The following is a 20,603-nucleotide window of genomic DNA, read 5'->3' as shown; positions in this document are numbered from 1 at the left end:
GTATGTCTCTCGTGAATACGAATGATTGGTATAGCAAATTTGACTCATATCTATAAACATTACAGAAACGACAAACAAAAACATGTTCGGCTTAATTTGAAGTTTTGAACGAACCCACCTTTGCTATTTGTTTTTGTTTTAACTTAAAACCATGTTAATTTTAGGAGGAGGATTTTCGCGCTTCAATTTTTTTTGGTGGCGCTCCTCTCTTTGTCTCTATTATGGCAAAGTTACTAAATTACCCTCCTCTCCAGGCACGGCCACCCCCAAAACGGTGTCATTCCGGACTGTTTATGTATTATATGATTAAAAATTAAGTGCGAAGATCTTATTTTTTTATCATTTTATCCTAATTAGTCGTAATGAATTTTTGGCTCTAATGCCTTTCAACGAGCACCCTAAAACTTCTTATTTAGTTTTAAGCTTTCAGGGCTCTTTTAGAGTGCCCATTGAAAGGTCTTATAGCCAAAAATTCATTACGACAAAATAGGATAAAATGATAAAAAAAAATAAGATCTTCGTACTGGTTCAAACTGATTAAAAATTGGAGCACTTATTTTTTTACACCGTCTATATATTAAAATATATATAATTAAAAAATTAAGTTTTCCAATTTTCAATTTGTTTGAACCGGTGCGAAGATCTTATTTTTCTGATCATTTTATCTTTAATGGTCATAATGAATTTTTGGCTTAAGGTCTTTCAATGGGCACCCTAAGAGGGTCTTAAAACTAAATAAGGAGTCTTAGAGTGCTCGTTGAAATGCCTTATAGCCAAAAATTCATTAGAACCGATTGCGATAAAATGATAAAAGAATAAGATCTTCACACCGGTTTAACCAGATTGAAAATTGAAGCACTTAATTTTTTAATATATCAACAGTCCAAAATAACACCGTTTTGGGGGTGGCCGTGCCCGAAGAGGAGTGTAATTTAGTAACTTTGTCCTAATGGAAACAGAGACGAGCGCCTCCGGAGAAAATTGGAGCGCGAAAATCATCCACCTTAAAGTTTAAAAACTGATTTTTGCGCTCTACTTTTTACTAATGGTGCTCCACTTTTAACGTGAAGTTACTAGTAACTTTATGAACAAAGTGGAGCACCATCAATAAAAAGTAAAGCGAAAAAAAGGACATCCATATAGGCCTGCCAACGCACTAGATAAAATCTCCTGAAGTTTGAGACGTAAATCCTGTAAAATGTTTCCATATTGATCTCAAATGGAACTACATATTTAGGCGAACGGGCGGTTCGGGGACATCTATAAAAACATCTCATAATTCAAATACAAATAACGGCTTCCTTTATACACTGTCAGCACCACAACACATGTATTGAGCATATGTCAGGAACTTTGCCGAATCGCAGAAATTTAACCGGCATAAACCCAAACAGGCTAGTGATGGAACACGCCTTATGATTTAGTTAAACCTTTAAAAGAACTAAAATTACACAAAGAAACAAGAAGCAAGCTCGAGCAGTCTCTGCACTCAAAGCGCTCTGTCCTATGAAGAAGTATGATCCTCAAAAGCACACAAAACCAAACCCTTTGCCGTTATAATTCCACCTGAAGTCTGCCTTCAACTAGGACTAATTGGATCCGAATCCCCAGACACGTGTCTTCCGCTTCCTTCTGTATTTTCGACAGCAGCTGTCACTGGGCTACTACTTGCAGGAATTATTTCACTCACTGTAACACCACCGCTGTCCGGTGGCGTACTGCTCTTTGCCATTTCGGGGCTCATACTAGGGGAGTTGGAACCAGAAACACCAAGATGTTTTGACCGATTCAGGGCATTGCAGTGTGGGCAATAGTATACTATGTATGGGAATTCCTCCTTCCTCGCAAGCCCTGCACAAAATGATAGGACAACAAATTACCTTTTATCACCACATTCTGCACAAAGCCAAACCGATTATGCTAAGCATTGTCAATCTCTTCTTATGTTTGTCTAAAAGATGGGCACCGAAGTTTACTCACCATTGTGCATATGGCAGTTGCCGCAAATTAGAGCATAAGACTGTGTTGGATCCTCACCCACCAGCAATGCTGCAATCTGAGCAATCCACCCTCCATCTTGCGTGGTTGATCCTGGATTATGATGTTCCACAACCACCTGATTCTGCTCAGAAGTCTCAGAACCCTCATTCCCTGTATTATGGAGCATTTGTTCGTCAGTGTGTTGCAACAGACAGCTCCCTGTGCCACTGGATCTTGTACGGGGCTGATTTCTATGTCGAAGACCAGTAGATTGGACAGCCTCAACATCGTTGCTCTTTCCTGTTGGGGCATTGAGCTTAGAGTCATCTCCTACATACACTTTCAAGCCAGAATCTGTACCCAATTTGGATGCGAGGACACTTGCAGCAGCTGCCTTTGCTGCTGGGTCAGGGTCATACCTCTGCAGTAGAAATTTTGCAATTAATATACGAAGCATTTCAGGTATGGAAAGTATTTCATTCGCTAGGCAATATGGAAATTGGCTCAATTTTGCAGATACGGTCTTATGACTGAGAAGAGGCATTAATGTAGAAAACGAGAAATATAACATGAATACCGAACGACATACACTCCCCAGAAGGGGGAACGAAAGGCTCCACAAAAATCTTAAACCATCATACGGCTTCGCTCATGAATCCCAACAATTCAGGGCTTGTCAGCACCAGTCTTGAACCCAGGGACCAGAGCTTCCAAAGGGGACAGGAAGCCAACAAGCCACAGGAAGCTGGTGAATCTCAACAATTTCTCTCTAAGGAGGAGTAGTTCATACAGAACATTGGCAGCATTTTATGCCTGCCTATTTTGCAATTGACAACACTATCTCTTTTGCTCCCCATCTTTTCAACAACTCTTTCACCTAAATTTTCAAAGGCTAAATTACGCCGACTGACCTAGACAATTACAAGAACCTCCCGTAAGGTTATTAAAAAATGAAGTAACCTCCCTCATGCTTTAGTCACCAGTATCTGATTTCCCTTCCCATACAAACAGTGTTAGTGATGCCAGGGGAAAGTCTGATATCGTCTTGTTGCTTTTCAAACATCCCATTTTCACCATTGCCGAAACAGACGTATAATCTTATCCACAGCCTAAACACTCTATTCTTCACACTACTCCGGACTAAGAACTCCATACCTTAACCTAGATTTACAACCAAAGCCAATGATCACTTCCAGATTAATGCCAACAGTTGTCAAGCCAACCCACTCTTCCACTGTTGACCTTGCCTTAGTGAGGGGTTTGGGGATGGTGGTCAACTACGATGGTTTGGGGATTGGGCTGTGAAAAAAGAGGCAGATTTTGCGCTAGGGCTCACATCCTTGTTTACCTCTAATGTTAGCAATTACACATCCAAACCTTAAACCACCCCAAATTCTCTTTGATCAATTCAACACAATTCAAATTAAAACCTTGCACAATCAAATCAAACCACTACCATTTCAAATTTATAAACCTATGATTGCAACAATCCAACCCCCAACAACCAAATTCAAGTCAAGCTTGTTAGATCAACTGGGATTATTGTGTTTGATGGCGAGCTTAAATTTGAGCATGAAGCAAGTTGAGAGAGAGAGAGAGAGAGAGAGAGAGAGAGAGAGAGAGAGGTTTTTGGGCTTTGGTTGGTATGGCAAAATGGTTGGGGCTTTGGATTAGATGAATGATGGTGGTACTATCTGCTATAATTGGCTAATCCACATCCAGTTGCAAATCAACCCATGTGTTCACATTTTGAAAAATAAATAGTTCACTAATACTGCACAGAGAGATCAAATAGTAGCAAGACGCCACAAATTAATAATAGAACGGTACTTGCTCTGTAGTCATATCACCTGAATCAGCTGTTGTGTAATATAGTAATTTGTCTTCTCTTTAAGCTCATCAATCTTTTCTTGCCTTTCAGCCCGAAGCTTTTCCAAAGTTTTCTGATCCTTACGGTCACCTATGAGATCACACACGAAAGCATGGAAAAATGAGAGCCCATTTCTGGTCAGGATGCCCCTGTATGGTTTTCCAAATCCACGAAATAGTTATAACTGTGAGTGTGTGACGTCGTACCAAACGGGGAACAAAAGACTTAATCATGCAGATGCACAGGTCAACTTCCTTTTGCAAATAACAAAAGTAGAAACCAAAATGACTTGAATTAGGAATATTATCAGCATGGAAATAAATATGGTAAAAACTAGTTCAATCCAAGTAAAGGGCAAGTGCCCAAACCCTCTTTTTTTAAGAGTTGGTCATTTTTCCCCGCAAGGTAAGTTTCTAGTACATCTCATATACCCCACACAGCAAACCCCCAAGTCACCACCAAAACCCACCAACCACACCATTATACCCACGGATAACTCTCCACTGAAACCAACCACAGCCCAGCCCAGCCCTCCACTACACTCCTCAACAAAAATCAGCTCCATCTAACCAAAATTTTAACAATTCTGAAGCCAGAGAGCTTATGAACCAGCACTGAGAATAACCGCACCTGAAGAATTTCAACATGGCTTGTATGTTTTCTGTCATACAGTCATAGCTTGAGAATTGAACAATATCATATTGAATCCTAGTTCTCATATAATAAACACTATGGCTAGATTACCTCAATACTCCTTTTGTGCATATAATTACCAAAAAATAACTTCCCTTCTTGATTTTAATTGGTGCCTTGCTGATTTTGGTATAGCAATTTTTTATTTGTATTCCCATTGTTGCCTGGTATGAAAAAGGACATCGGCAGAGAACTCACTAGTGACCTAAGGCACTCATTTAGCAATCAATGTATGAAGCGACCTAAGGCACGATGCTAAATTCCAAAAAGCATGTTTTTTATTAGTCCAGGATCCTAAGTTTCCGAAGAGAATGTACTCTCTAACAAAGACACAACTGAGGAACGAAATTTGCAATCCTAAATTGCTTCAAAAGCCAGTTGAGCCAAATAATTGAAGCAAAGCATCCGACAATAATCTAAAACGAAGGATTCAAAAGAAGTCAAAATTAAACAGATTCCAGATTCCAACACCATAGACCTAGCAAAAATACAAAAAAACAAACAAAAAGTTCACAGGCAGCCCAAATCAAAGGAAATCCTCTGCCCAAGTATTAACAGACAAGAGAGAAATTTATTGATCAGAAAAGAGGAAAATAACAAAAGTAAAATTGTGAATCAAAAAACAAAAAATGTAATATGAGACATATTAGGACAATACAGCATTCTGGAAGAGTTTTCAGATACTTACACATCCTTGTGAAGGTTACAAGTGCTGAGTAAGTAACAGACGATAACCCCGGCAAAAGAAAAATTGGCAGAACACGAAATGCCCTCATTTTCCAGTTCAAATCTAAGGACCTTGTTGTCATGATAGCATAAATCACTGCAATAACCTGGCAACGGAAATTATCTTAATACTCAAAGGACTTAGAGAATATAGACTGAATAAAGTAGTGCTTTCGCACTGAATGAAGCAAAAATGCAATTACCAATCAACAAGGAACTGGAAAACACAATGACACAATAAGCCACTTATATTTCTTCAACATTCATGGACAGGCAAACATCACCCGCTAAAAGAAAATATCAATCAGAAGCAAAGAAAAAAACAATTCAGATTGAAGTTTACTTTTACCATAACAATCTAGAAAACTGTCCAAGAGCAATATAACTCAAATTCTCACATTCCAAACTTGCCATTAAAAGCAAACTTGTTTGAGCCAGTACCAGGATGCAATGCCCCAACTAGACTACTCTCAACAATGTTCCTCAAGAAAAAGGCATCAAGGGAATGCCACCCATGTACAAAAGAGAACCAAAAGGCCAACACCAAAAGAGACCAATAAAAAAAGAGCCTATACACCACTCTACAATCTACATGAAGAAAACTCAAATGATAATAACTATGAAGTTTTGCAAATGCATACCTAAACTTTTATGTCACAAACAAATTCTCAGTCCCAATATAAAGAAATAAAAGGAAACACATCTTACCTCAAAAATAACAGAGAATATTATCAGATGCCTAATCATCCATCTCCAACTTCGAGATCTCTTTTTCATTCTAGCAAGAACAGTAGCTTCTTCCTTTGAAATGTGTTGCAGTCTCTTCTCAAAGTCATCACTGTGCTGTCTAAAGAGTCCATTCCAAATTCGAGATATTACTCCTTTCCGCTTCTTCTTCACAATGGTCGCACTGTCATTTTTTTCAGTAGCAAGCACATCCAAATTCTTTCCTGTCTCTTGGGCCTTATTGGACTCTTCAGCCATTCCTACGGGTTATTTCTAACTCAGAAACACAAATAGATTCATTTGGTATACGTTAACTAATCTAAACTGGTAGGCCAAAAAAGGTAAATGAAGAAATACAACTATATTAGCTAGAAAGCCTAGAATAGTGATGAATGGGTATACATACCAAAAAAAGTTCACCATGAAAGAACATTGATTGACGGTACCGGAGGCACTAAGATCATATTCCCCTTGAGGCATGTGAGATCATAGGTAACACTTTCTAGCCTAAGAGAATCTAGGCACCGACTTTTGTAAATAAGTAAGAACCAATGAACAATCTTCCTAAAAAATTTAACATTGAATCTTGAATCTGGATTTAAAAAGCTGCTCTCTTTAAGAAAAGCAGAAGTGCATGGTTTACAAATATACAATTGGTAAGCCATCCCACACTGTAAGTTTTCATGGGTGATTTTAGGCATACAATGAATCCAAACGACATTGCGTTGGATAACCCTTTTAGTGATTTCCTATAGTAGGTACTTATGATATAAGGGCCAATCATAGAGCACGACTGTATGGGTTTGAGGAATCATTGCGTGAATCCTAGAAAGGTATTATTCTCTGTAAAGTAACTCTAGCTACTATATCCTGTGCCTGGGACTGGGAGTGACTCTAGCACTTCAACTTAGGAAGTAAGAAATGACCCTATCCAATGTTAAAATTTTGCATGGTGATCTTGGTGTCCTTGGCTACCCCTTTTGCAAGAAGCAATGTCACGTATCTTTGGTAAAGAAGTTAATGTGAAATGCACAAGCATGAGAGCAAGGTCACCTAAACAACTAGCTTTTCAGGTCTAATTCTACCCCATACAATGTACCACTGTACCATCAGAAAAGTACCCAAGGATATTAGGAGAGTGCACGTCCTCAACATGAACAAGGAAGGTGTTGTTAACACACTGTGTGTAATGGAGGATGCGAAGCAAAGTCCCGCATTATCTAGGTGTGAAAATGATGTAGATGTAGAGTATAAAAACCTGAGGGCACCCCGCACCTTAATTACCAGGTTTTTAAATGATTTCTACCAAAGATCCTCAAACGATGTTGTCCCCATCTCAAGTGTGCAGTCAAAATCGGAGCTCACTGACTAGAGTCCGGGACAAAGGAAGGGCTGAAAGTCATTCACTAGATGTGTACATCTTCTTTGAGAGTACTTTCAGGTGATTTGTCGTGGTTGTTTTACTTACAATATCAGAGCTAGCTTGTGCGAAAGTCTGTGGATCCAAGGACACTGTTTACTAAGCCTATGGATTAATCTAGTGTGTAAAGTCATAGCGGCTAAGGAAAAAAGCTGAGCCATAATGACTTTAGCGATCAATCCCTTATCGACGATATGACCTATGTCTATCACCTACCCTGCTTTGAAAGTTGGCTCGGTATCTAGGTTACGCAAGTAGGACTGTAGGAGTAACAATCCTATTGTCCATGGCTAGCCCTTTTGGGTGAGCTTCCTGAATTTTTTCTCTTCGGACATCATAAAATTGCAATATGGAAAGGAAAAAAAAAAAAAACAAAGCTTACGTTTCAATGAAATTATGAGCGTGACAAATTTCAGCTAGACAAAACGTGGGCTTGGCTTTACAAGTCGATAGCTTAAGCTAGCGTGTTCCAGGTAAGGATCCATATTCCATACAAGCCCGGGAATTATGGATCTAAACTCATATAAAGGCCTGACCCTGGGGATAGGCCCACCAGGCGAATGCCGTAGGCCTCCAGTTTTTGGCCCAATAATAGGGCCCCGAAATACAACAAACATTAAATATAATATATATCAAAAATTCTTCAAATAGGTGAGTGTCGTGAGACGGTAAGATCCACGTGGTTTAAACACGTGCAAACTGCGTTCGAGTCTTGCTCCCTACATTCTTTACGCAAACAGATTTGAACTACAAAAGGTGGCGTCAATTTGTAAGTTAGCGGAAAAAAATGGGAGGCCCCATTTTCAAACCCCACCTTAGGCCCCAAATGACCTGCTCATATATAACGCGTTAAAGCTACGTGCGAAAGATTCACAATGTAAAAGAAGCTATATTAAGGGCCTGCCCCGGGTAGAAGCCTAGAAAGCAACTAATAGAGTGGTGAACTAGTGCATCTGCATCAAATTGCTATCATACCTGGTGTGTGGATCGGACATCGTAATACTCTTTCAACAAGTGATTACTTACTTACTAGGCCCGCTTTGTTCGTTTTTAAGTTTAACTTTGTTTTAGTTTTGTTTTCTAATCATTACCTTATTTTTCTCTTCAATCATTGCTCTATTTCTCAAACTATTACTTTCATTTCTCTCTCTACTTATTTTTCCTCTCTCCGATCATTACCCTATTTCTCCCTCCACCCACTCTCTCCGATCATTACCCTATTTCTCCCTCCACCCACTGCCAAAACTAAAATACCCAAAGATTTCCAAACAAAGGCGTCACGTTTAAGCAGCATCTAAATTAAGGAGAGAGAGAGAGGGGGGAGGGGGGTTACCTGCTCGATTATGGGCTGGTCGTAATCGCGCAGAAGTTGGGATGTATGTGGCGACGATTACAAAGGAAAACCTAGAATTTGTTGATCCTCTGTATCGAATTACTTCGCTCGCAGATCACATTCAAAAGTCGGCAACTTGCCGCTGCGATGCAACTCTGGATTTGGGATCTCCCGCCACGCCGAGTTTTCATTTCAGACTTCTCTATATACTTTCCGGTTTTGGTTACTTCGTTTGGAAATCAGAATCTATTCTATCGATGCTTCCTTCTACGGCCGCCGACGGGTCCCCACGCAAAATCCGAAAATAATTTTTTTAATAAAAACGAGCGATGCTGCGCTTTTACAACATTCCATTACAACATGTATACAACATGCTGACGTGGCACTGAATGGAATGTTGTAAGTTGATGGGAACCAGTGCCACGTCAGCATGTTGTATACATGTTGTAATGAAATGTTATAAGCGTAGCATTCTTGAATAAAAACTCGTTCTGAAATCTTATGAAATCTGAATGAAAAAAATTTTAAAAATTGGATTTAATCATCTATATATATATGAGATTAAGCTGATTTTTAAGATTTGTAAGAGTCTGCTCGATTTTTTTTTTAAATTATTGAACGATTTCGTTTTTTGGTGCGGGACCCAAAGTGGACCCCACGTAACATCGGTGCAGAATAAGTAAGCCACCCGGCAGAGGCTGTAGATTTTTCGCTTTCTATTATTTGATTTTTCAAAACACTACACGCACAGATTCTGCACAGATTTATTGTGGATCCACTTTTGAGTTCCACAAAAATGATTCGACTAGTTTGTTAATTTTAAAATATTTTTCCAAGCGACTGTTGAAAATAAGTTCGATAGAATGAATGTAAGTGTTTGATCCAATCTTACAACTTTTTAATTGAGAATTCCAGTTTAAAATTCTGTTTTTGTCAGGAATGGAGTAGTTTCTTTCTCTTCTTGTTTAGGCCTGATTGGCTTGTAAATTTCATTTTTTGAGTAGTTTTCCTGTTTTTTATTTTTTTTGGCTGGATAAAATGAGTGGGTCTCCTGACCACGTCACCATATTGTAAACATATTGTAGAAAAATGTTGTAAGTGTAGCATTTTTGTTCTTCTCCTCAAGGCTATCCCGAGGTTTTGGCGTCTCCCCGAAATGTGAGTTCCTGTAGTCCATCCGTGTATTGTCGAGATGAAATCTGAGCCGTCTATTGTCGAGCATGAATGATTCGGATGGAAACAACACGTCCTCTCGGGATAATAGGAAAACCCATTTCCGTTTCCAAAAAATAAAAAAAAGAAAAGATGATGGTACATTGCATCAAGCCTCAACGTTACAAATATATTTTCTCTGTCTCATTTTGTTTGTCCATTATTTTATTTCTTTTGTCTCTTTTATGTCTATAGCGTATATCTTTCAATGTGAATCTTCAAAAATATGAAATATAGATCTTATTTGATAGATTTTAATTTGTTCTATAATACAAAGTAGTTAAAATTATGAAAAACATTATAAATTAAAAGTTATACGCAATAGACACACACAAAAAAAGAGACAAAGAATAATGGACAAACAAATAGGACGAAGGGATAGAATGAAATCATTGAAATGTAGCCATACCCACATGTCAAATAGGACGAAGCAAAATAGCAAAACACTTTTGGACGGTTTCGATGTGCCCGCTCGAGCACCACATCAACCGGGTGACGTGATACCCACCTACTGAAAAATTTCTCGCAATTTTGTTCACACGCTCCCTTTTATGGTTGAAATGGCCCCTGCAATACACTTTTCAATCAGAATGACATCATTTTGTGATGTGATCCACACCATTTCAACCAATATAAAAAGTGGGTAATGTTAGGGTAAACAAAATTAAATGCCAATTGAACGCACCTGTATGACCACACAAATTAACAAGCTTAATTAGTATATTTATATTATATATTACTTCGTAATTGGTAGGAGTAAATTTTTGTCTCTAAAATGACAAGTCCGTGACTATATACATGTAACTTCATCTTATAATTAACATGAAGTGGTGTGTTTACACAAAAAGATGGTACCAAAAATTTAGCATGAAACAAACAAATATCCCCGTAAATGCTGTTTCAAGTAATTTTATTGGAACACTATCATAAATTTATTAGCTATAATTGAAATGTTTAAGAATAGGAATATTAGCATAATTATATAAAAAAATCGAGTAAAAGTCGTGCCCCCACACAACCCACATCGGTCCGTCCCTGAATGGACATTAACCGTATTCAAAATGAGAATGCAAACCCTTCTCATGGGGAGATTTCAAATTGTGATTTCATTGTTCAGGTTAAAGAATGAATTCTTCGATGATTCATTCTGTAAATTTACTCTCAAATGCCCAATAATCTAAAAATGCAAAATGAAGGATTTACTGCCAAACGCCGAAAATCTGAAAATGCAAAATGGAGGATGCGTTGTGGATGTTAACCGGACACCCCGAGTATATGTCTAGCTATGAAGTTTTATCCATTTTTATTAGCCAAAGCAAAAAAAATAATGATCTAGGAGCCTTAGTCTAATATGAATTCATTTACTATCGCGCGTGATCAAGGGTTTGTTTGTATTGTAGAATATTTGAAAGAAAAAGTATATTGAGCATGATATAAATGAAATACAATGACAAAAGTGAGTATTTTGTCATCATTTTGTTATGTTTGGTCCGACTTTTACCGTTTTCTTTTTTTTTTTTTTGCATTTTTTAGTCGTCTTATATACTGTACTAATTTTTTTCGACTTTGGTCTATGTTTTATACCTTTTCAATTCCTCTTATCGAATCGAGATGAAAAATATGATGTAAATATAAATCTTATAAACATTAAAAGAAAACCACCGAGAAGACCATGCCAAAAGTCCCTGAAAAATTGGGCCAAACTCAGATGGGAACGAGGGATAAGCCAATAAAAAATACTAATTATTATTAATATCATCATTTTTACATTTCTCTTCCTTTCTTACCAAATCACTCAATTCAACAGGGTCTTGAAAGCAGCCTCCAAAGCATTTTTGAGCGAATCTTCTTTTTTTAAGGCTTCGTCGTTAGCAGCTCTCTCCTGAATGTGACCATGGAGATTCCATAGCTGCGGCTGACCCCGGAAGAAACCAAAGAGCCGTAACAACTACAACCCCACCAAGGGCTTAGTAGGAGGAAAAAAAATTGAGCTGGTGGGGCTTAGTGGGAGGAAAAAAATTGAGCAAGCCATGAACCACTGTGCTACGACCCTCGGTGGTTTTAGGGCTTTCTTTGAATTTGAAGAAAGAAAGGAGTAAAACGGGAAGGGAAAGTGAAAACAGAGGAGAAAATATAGGGAAAAATCGATTTTTTGTTTGTTTGTTTGAGGTTCTCTCTCTCTTTTTTTCTTCTTCTGGTATTTCATATTATCATTGAGGGAACACACAATTACAAAGATCAAGGAACGCATATCTTCCGTTACAAGAGAAAGCACAAACACAAAAGCCTTTAGCATTCTGAAGCCTAAATTTTACAGTAATTTAACAAATGAACTCGGAGAACAAATTTGTTTGGCCATCCTTATCGACGAAAGACAACAAAATCAGAACATAACGAGCAAAACAAATGACCAAATTGACAACGTATATCGTAAAATCTAGACTCTGTCATCTAAACAGAATAAAAAGTGAAAACTAAAAGACCAATCTAATCTACTCACTTGAAAAGATGATGGTACGATGCATCAAGCCTCAACTGTTACAAAGAGATAGAAAATGCAGTGTAGCATGGCGGAACCTCCAGACCTTCATAGCAATGAAAACAGAAAACAGAAAACTAGAACTTGGTTAACGATAATAATATATTTCAATCTACTTCCCCCACGTATTCAAAAATACAAAATTCAAAACCCATAAGCTAAATCCAAGGAAGCAAAATAACAAGACAATTGCATGACCAGCTGGTATATTAACGGCTGGCTCCATTGTGATCTCATGTCCATATCCTAATTAATTTGCAAGTGCCAAATTTCTCTCGTACAACTTCAATAGCTCTGGAGCTTCTTCCTTTGCCAGCTCCACAACCTTCGCTATGAACCGCTTTTCAGGAGACTCCATCATCGGACTAAAGCTAGTTTTTGGTTTCTTGATCAAACCTCTTGCTTGCAATGCTTGATAAACCAAACACCTTGGGAAAATCCTCTTCTCGAAGCTCGATAATAAGAGTTGTGGCCTTTTTGAAATACACGAAGATTCTAAACCCATTTTATTGATAAAAAAGTCCATCATTCTCATGATCTTTTCCTCGGACACCATCATAAACCACGGATACTTCCCAAAAGCCCCAAGAATCTCATCCTCGGACAAACCCCACTTCTTATAAACCTCAATCTTCTTCTTCCAAGCAAGTTTACTCACAGAGATCATTGCGTAAACTGCTAAAACAAAGGTCAACCTCATTGGGTTAAAACCCATTCCCTTAACCTCCTCCACAATCTGTCTAAATCTCTCGCGACTTGACGTGAATATTCTAGGTTGGAACATCAACAAGTATGCGATGTTTGCATCTGGCACATTGACCTCCCGCAGAAGTTCAACATTGGGTGTCATACGAGAGTCGAGATTAACCAAAAGCAGACCAGAAGAGTGTTTAATAGCAGATAACGTTCTCTGCTCCGATCCAATCAAATTCTTAATGAACTCGAAAGTTGGGATGATTTGGTTGTCTAAGCTTCTTACAAGAAGAAACGGTGATTGGGACAGTATTTTGGCTACATCAGGGCTTTAAAAGCCTTTAGATTTGAAAAATTCGAGTTTGGGCAAAAGGCTTTTCTCGGGACTGGACACAATGACTTGGGGAACCTTTCTGATGACATTTAAGGCTTGGGGTTTGGTGAAGCCATGGTCACACAAGAACGCGATAACCGAGTCGGGTTTTTCTGGGGTTTCGAAATTGATTCTCTTTGATGCTGTTATGGCCTTTTCAAGAGGAAACCCACATGAGTTTACGAGGTAATCGACAGTGAATGAGTGTTGATTTGGTGTTTGAACAGTGGATGCGAGAGATGAAAAATGGAAGTTCCGTCAGAGAACAAAATTGGCTTATTGATTTACTTTCGTTTTTATTCAAAAAAAATTGAATTTCGGTCAAAAATTTTTACTTTTTAGATTCCTCTTGTCGTGAGGATGCAATAACCCCCAAAAAAATGACAATAAGCCAAGTGATACGAAAAAAATTTGAATAAGGACAAAAAATAAGCCATTTTGGCTTATTTGTCCGAACACCCCAATCTATTGTGAACTCATTTACTATCATGCATGATCGAGGATTTGCTTCTATTGTAGAATATTTGGAATTTCAAGTACATTGAGCATGGCCTAAATGAAATACAATGACAAACTCTATTTGTTGAACAAAAACATTAACGATTGTGTCCATACAATGAAACAACAATTGGCTTCACCAAAACATAGCATGTTGCAAATGGGACCACCACTATAACATGTAAACTAAGACTTTTGTTCGGATCAATTTGGTTCAGCCACAAGAATCATATTATCCTCCATTGGGGTCGGCAACAAATCCAAGCTCTACGTTAGCTGAAAAGAACAAGGAGTGAAAAAAAAAAAAAAACCGGCCAAGTTACCTCAGATGAAAAGATGATGGTATACACTATCTGTGCTCAACCATTACAAAGAGACGATCATTTTTTTTGTTAATACGAAAATCAAAACAAACTAAGCTTGAAGTCTTTTAAATTCTATCCAACTGCATCACCAGGAATCTCATAACATCAACTGGGGCCTTTGATCGGCACAATTCGAAGGTCTTGAGCTGCACCCATCATCTAGCCAAGTTTGTCTCCAACTTGCTGGCAACCTTAAACCATGTCAAAATGTGTAACTCTGGGACTTCATCTGTAGTGCTTGACGTTCTTCAATATGTTCCTACGGCGGAGAGTTTTCAGAGGATCCATCAGCCTCTATAGTCACAGCCATAATGCAATCAGACTCTATTTCCACAATTTTTCCAATCTTGCTGCTACAAAAAGGTAAGCCCCTTGAGGATGCCCCATAATTCTGCATCAAAAAGAGAGCTATCAGCCAAGCGTCCGAAGTAGCCAGTCAATACCGCCTCATCTGAAACCTCCCCCGAACCAATCTCCATGGCACTGCCATATGTATTCTGCTTGAGCAAACCAACTGTAAAAGACCATTTTTTTAGTCTAATGCTTCTGCTTCCAGTAGGAATATGCAGATTAAAAGCCTCCTTGACTTCATTGACATATACTTTAAGATACTAGACACTAAAGCCGTTCAAAAACAAAAGATACTAGACAATAAGTAGTCATATCACCGCTAGAATTCTCAAAGCCTTACCTATTCCAACAATTTCAAAATGCCCGATGATGACAGTAAATAAAATGTTCCCAGGAATATTATCATGATACTTTAGAATTGTCCTTGAGACTATTCTGTACCAACCAAACCAATCCAAAGAAACCCTTTCAGTTATTTTGATGATTTCAATTTCCCAATCCAAGCCCAGTAGGTCTGGTTATTGTCTTCTGAAGTTGACAAATCATAAGCAGATTTAACACTGGACATATCATTGGTAATACCTTTGAGCAAGGAGTGTTCAACAGTTAATTGATTTCAGCAATGTGGAACTTCCCTTTCGTTCATCGGAAAAAAAACTTAAACTTATTTACAAACAGAAAATTTCAAATGACTGCCCCATTGTGCTCAAAACAGACGATTCAGGTTCGTATTACAGTGTTAAAAATCCTCACAGAGTTTCTTCCTCGTGTTCAAGCTAATTTCAGTGTTATTAACAAGACCCCCGAAAACAAAACTTGGTAAACCATATTAGTTACCATACCCAATGAAACAATACTCTATACCCCAAGCTTTGAGTAAAAAATCCTCACCATTTTGCAACAAATTAAGAGTCCTAAACCATTTTACTGACAAAAAAGTCCACCATTATCATGATCTAAAGCATGCTTAAAGAGTCAGTCATACTTGATAGTCCCTAAACTACAGGAAGTATAACCAAAATCATCCAGCAGAAATAGAACACAGTGCAGAAAATTCACAGTATGCACCATAAACCAAACCAACCGAGCCTTATCTCCCAATCACTTGGGGTCAGCTACATAAATCATTTTCCTCCTTTGAGCTCTATCTAAGGCCACTTGTTCACACAAACTCATTATATTCATATCTTTGGGCACCACAGCATCTAATGTCAATTTAGGTCTACCCCTCCCCGTAGCATTGCTACCCAAAGCCATCCTATCCGCTCTTTTAACTACTGCATCTCCTGGTCAAAAATGAACTTGGAAGCCAATGGGATAGTGAAACCTAAATTTCACAACACAGAGAGAGAACAAACCTATTTGACCATGCTTTTTAACGAAAAACAATGAATGAGAAAGGCACACATACCTGTGTTGTTGCAACGAAAAAAATTTGACACCATCAGCAAAATGAGCAGATTGGAAACGAATACCACCAATTCTAGAATCAGTCATAAAAACAAAATAAGAGTGAAAATTACAAAGACAAAGCTACTCACATGAAAAGATGACGGTGCATTGCATCAAGCCTCAACCGTTACAAAGCGAAAGAGAATTCAGTGTTAGCCATGTGGAACTTCCAGACCCTTCATAGGAATGAAAACTGATAGATAGAACTTGCTTACCGACAATAAATTTCAATCTTTTACCCATACACATCAAAACGCTATAAATTCAACACCCACAAGCTAAACGCGAGGCAGCAAAATAGCATAACAATTGTTGAGCAGGTATTTCAATTAACCACTCCATTCTTATCTCATGTCCATATCTTAACCATTTTGTAAGTGCCAATTTTTCCTTGCACAACTTCAATAGCTCAGGAGCTACTTCTTTAGTACAGTTCACAAACTTCAATATGAACAACTTTTCAGGAGACTGTAGCATCATCTTCAAGCCAGTATTGGTTTTCTTAATCAGGCCTTCTGCATACAATGAGATTTGAGGGTACTAGAAAGGATTTGAGGGACTTCAAGGACAATATGAGGCTTGGGTTTTGGTGAAGCCATGGTTACAGAAGAATGCAATAACAGAGTCGGGCTATTCTGGGGTTTCGAAATTGATTTGCTTAGACACTTTTATAGCCTTTCCTAGAGCAAACACAATGAGTTTATGAGGTAATTGACTGAGAATGAGTTTTATTTGGTGTTTGATCGATGGATGCGAGAGCTGATGAAAGATGATGAGTTGGTGAATATCTGATAGAGGACTTGACTTGGTATAACATTTTGCAGATTGAATTAGACATTGTTAAAATTTAGCCAAAGACGAGGCTACTTACAGATCAGCAGAAGAGTAATGGCCTTTACTGGGTTCTTTGCTCCAGTACTGAATATTCTCAACTTTTCAACAATTCATAAATAAAAGCAGCCGCAACTTGACTCAAACAATGTCAAGCTTCCATTAACAAATGCATAGTAGAAACAGGCCTTACTAATCAAAATTATGTCAACTATCATAGTGGTTAAAGCATCAAACTCAAAACCAATTTGCAATGAAGAGGCCGCCTAGGTTCATATACTAGTTCGGGAGGTTGTAATTTATCAATGTGGAACAAGCTTTAACACTCCCCTGCACGTGCAACCCCTAACCCGCCCATGGAGACATACACAAAGCGTCCAGAACATAGGGATGACAACGAAGAAGGTGCGCTTAAAGCATAAACAATGGGGCAATCAACCAAGAAAGTCTTGTCCAAAAGCCTCCTAAAGCCAAATACTGAAACCATGTTAAAGTATCCGACTCAAAACCAATTGGCAACTAGTAGAGAGGCCGCCTAGCCTTATACTAGTTTTGGAGGATGTAATTAATCAATGTGGAACAAACTCTATAAATATTTATTACGTCTCAAGATATGGTGTAATTAACCAATGTGGGACAAACTCTATAAATATTTATTACGTCTCAAGATATGGTTTACTGGTACATTATTTCCAGATTTCATTATCCAAGAGGCTCATTTGGATGCTTTAAAAAAAGTCTGAAACAAAGTTATCAAACACAAGTGACAAGTTGTATCCCATAAATAATCATATTCTGAAAGACTGAAACATATATTGAGAAGCCCATAGCTGATAGAGTGAAACTTCAATTCACATTTCACAGCAGTCTCAGAGTTGTAATGAAGGGACAAATAAAGACTACAAATCCACTCTATTTGATGAGAACAAATTGAACATTTAAATTGTTGTATGTTAGACATCACTATCACCAAATATGAAATCTACATCATCCACAAAAATAAGTAGTGAAAAAAGTCCAGGTCCAAGTTACCTGGGTGGGCTGGAGATGGGACACTTCTTCAGGCCTCAACCATTACAAGGTGACAAAGAACTCAGTGTAGCAATGTGGAACTTCCACTTCCATTCAATAGAATGAAGAAGGATAACTCAAACTCGCTTTCAGAAAATAAATTTCACTCGCCCAATCATATGCAAAAGGAGAGAGTTCCACAACCACAATTTAAATATAAGGAAGCAAATAACAGGACAATTGCATTTCAATTTATGTATTAACCAGTCCATTCTCGTGTCATCCAACTCCTTCCCACATCCTAATTACCTAATTACCTTGCAAGTGCCAACTTTTCCTCGTACAACTTCAATAGCTCAGGAGCTTCTTCCTTAGCCAAGTTCACAACCTTCTGTACGAACGACATCTCAGTAGACTTCAGCATCTCAAGGCTAAATTTTGGTTTCTTGATTAGACCTTTTGCTTGCAATGCTTGATAAACCAAACACCTCGGTACAATCCTCTTCTCGAAGCTCAGTGCTACGACTAGTGGCATTTTTAAAACAAACGAAGAATCTAGACCCATTTTATTGACCAAAAAGTCCATCACTCTCATGATCTTGTCCTCAGACACCATCACGAACAACGGATACTTCCTGAAAGCCAGAAGTATCTCATCCTTGGAGAGACCCCACTTCTTATAAACCTGAATCTTGTTCTCCCATGCGGGTTTACTCATTGAGCTCAATGCGTGAACTGCTAAAATAAAGGTCACTCTCAGAGGGTTAAAACCCATTCCCTTTACCTCCTCCACAATCTGTCTAAGTCTCTCACGACTTGACATGAATATTCTAGGTTGGTACGTCAACAAGTATGTGATTTTTGCATCTGGCACATTGACCTCCCGCAGAATTTCAACATTGGGTGTCATACGAGAGTCAACCAAAAGCGGCCCAGAAAAGCGTTTAATAGCAGATAACGCTCTCTCCTCCGAACCAAACAAATTCTTAAAGAACTCGAGAGTTGGGATGATTTGGTTGTCTAAGCTTCTTAGAAGAAGCTTTGGCGTTCGGGACAGTATTTTGACTACATCTGTGCTTGAAAAGCCTTTAGAATTGAAAAATTCAAGTTTAGGCAAAAGGGTTTTATCCGGATTGGACAAGAGGACTAGAGGTAACTTCTTAATGAGATTTGAGGCTTGGGTTTTGGTGAAGCCGTGGTAACACAAGAATGCGATAACAGAGTCGGGTTTTTCTGAAGTTTTGAAATTGGTGTACTTTGATGCTGCTATAGCCTTTTCCAGAGTAAACCCACATGAGTTTATGAGGTAATTGACTGTGAATGAGTGTTGATTTGGTGTTTGATCGACGGGTGCGAGAGATGACGAAAAGGGGCGGATGTGACTGAAGAAGAGAGGGTGGGTTGGAGAATTCCCGATGGAAGACCTTAATTTGTGTAACGTTTTGCAGATTGAGATAGACATTATTGGAATTTGGTCAAAGGATTGGGGACTTACTCGTCTGTAGATCACAACTTCAGAAACCTTTCGTTGCTTAAAACCCCCATCTCTTGTGAACCCATCAAACCCTAACCATCACTCCAGTCTCCTCGCAGCAGAAAACAACTTCGGAAGGAATTGAAAGAATCCCTAAACCCTATCATGGTTGTGAACGAATTCGGAAATTTGCCTTGGCGGGTTTACACGAAACAGTGAACTTTTAACCCGGACATTTATATTTAAGTGTCTACCGCATTCAATTACTTATATTTTTTAATGTATATTGTTAAAAATATACAATATAAATTTTATTTGATAAATTTCAATTATTTCTGTAAGACAATGATTTTAAAAATATAAAATATAATATATGTTGAGAGATATAAGCCATTAAAATGACATTTAGAACCATAGTGGATACTTAAATTGTAACGGAATGAGTAATTTCTTAATGAATGTGTTTTAAGCAATAAAATAATACGTGAATTGGTGACTATATACATGTAAAATTATCTTATTATTAGCAGAAAGATGATGCGTTTGCAAAAAAACACGGTGGGAAAATTTTACATAGTTCAAAAAAATTATCCTCTCAAAGGGAATTTAGAGTTATTTTATTAGAAAATCATCATAAATGTATAGGATACAACTAAAATTTTTTAAAATGTTAATACTATAATTTTGCAGAATCGAGGGAAAGCCGTGCCCCCACAGGACCCTACAAAGGTCCGTCCAATGCATTGATCATATACGAAATGAGAATGCAAAACTTTATTGTGGGGGGATTTTCAAATTATGTTTCCACTGTTCTGTGGAGTGTAAATTCTTCAAGAATACATTCTGAAATTTACTTCCCAAACGTCCAAACTCTAAAAGGCAAAATTGCATTGTGGAGGTTCACAGACTACCGCGAACATATGTCCAGCTAGTAAGTTTTATCCATTTTGATTAGCCAAAGCAAAAAGATAAGGATCTAGGAGTCTTTTAATCGATTATGAACTCATTTAGCCGCTGTTTGGGAGCTTTCTTTTGGGATTTTGCATTTTCACCGTT

At 38.0% G+C, this 20,603-nt stretch overlaps 2 protein-coding genes and 1 pseudogene across 4 annotated transcripts; all 3 read right to left on the bottom strand.

Annotated features, from left to right (window-relative positions):
* Nucleotides 1–1,176: 1,176 nt before the first annotated feature.
* On the bottom strand, nt 1,177–9,058 carry LOC131322092 (uncharacterized protein At2g24330-like). Of its 3 annotated transcripts, none has more exons than XM_058353244.1 (6): nt 8,749–9,058; nt 5,978–6,255; nt 5,232–5,376; nt 3,831–3,940; nt 1,981–2,401; nt 1,177–1,851 (listed from the first exon to the last, which is right to left on the bottom strand). In XM_058353244.1, exons 2-6 carry the CDS (start codon nt 6,251–6,253, stop codon nt 1,580–1,582), a joined length of 1,224 nt encoding a protein of 407 aa, XP_058209227.1. In that variant the 5' UTR covers nt 6,254–6,255; nt 8,749–9,058; the 3' UTR covers nt 1,177–1,579. The 3 variants fall into 3 exon arrangements, with proteins under 3 accessions (XP_058209227.1, XP_058209228.1, XP_058209229.1); XM_058353245.1 differs by having other exon boundaries at nt 5,978–6,268; nt 8,749–9,042; XM_058353246.1 differs by lacking the exon at nt 8,749–9,058 and adding an exon at nt 6,402–6,581.
* Nucleotides 9,059–12,359: 3,301 nt separating this feature from the next.
* On the bottom strand, nt 12,360–13,802 carry LOC131322100 (uncharacterized; annotated as a pseudogene).
* A 588-nt stretch (nt 13,803–14,390) lies between these two features.
* LOC131322097 (transcription termination factor MTERF8, chloroplastic-like) lies at nt 14,391–19,756 on the bottom strand. The gene is made up of 2 exons (XM_058353252.1): nt 16,321–19,756; nt 14,391–14,942 (listed from the first exon to the last, which is right to left on the bottom strand). Exon 1 carries the CDS (start codon nt 19,533–19,535, stop codon nt 18,387–18,389), a length of 1,149 nt encoding a protein of 382 aa, XP_058209235.1. The 5' UTR covers nt 19,536–19,756; the 3' UTR covers nt 14,391–14,942; nt 16,321–18,386.
* Between the last annotated feature and the right edge of the window lie 847 nt (nt 19,757–20,603).

The sequence above is a fragment of the Rhododendron vialii genome, chromosome 4a (assembly GCF_030253575.1).
Source record: "Rhododendron vialii isolate Sample 1 chromosome 4a, ASM3025357v1".
NCBI classification, from domain to species: Eukaryota; Viridiplantae; Streptophyta; class Magnoliopsida; order Ericales; family Ericaceae; genus Rhododendron; species Rhododendron vialii.
The sequence above is the reverse complement of the archived record's forward strand: the minus strand, read 5'-3'. Positions and strand labels throughout refer to the sequence as shown.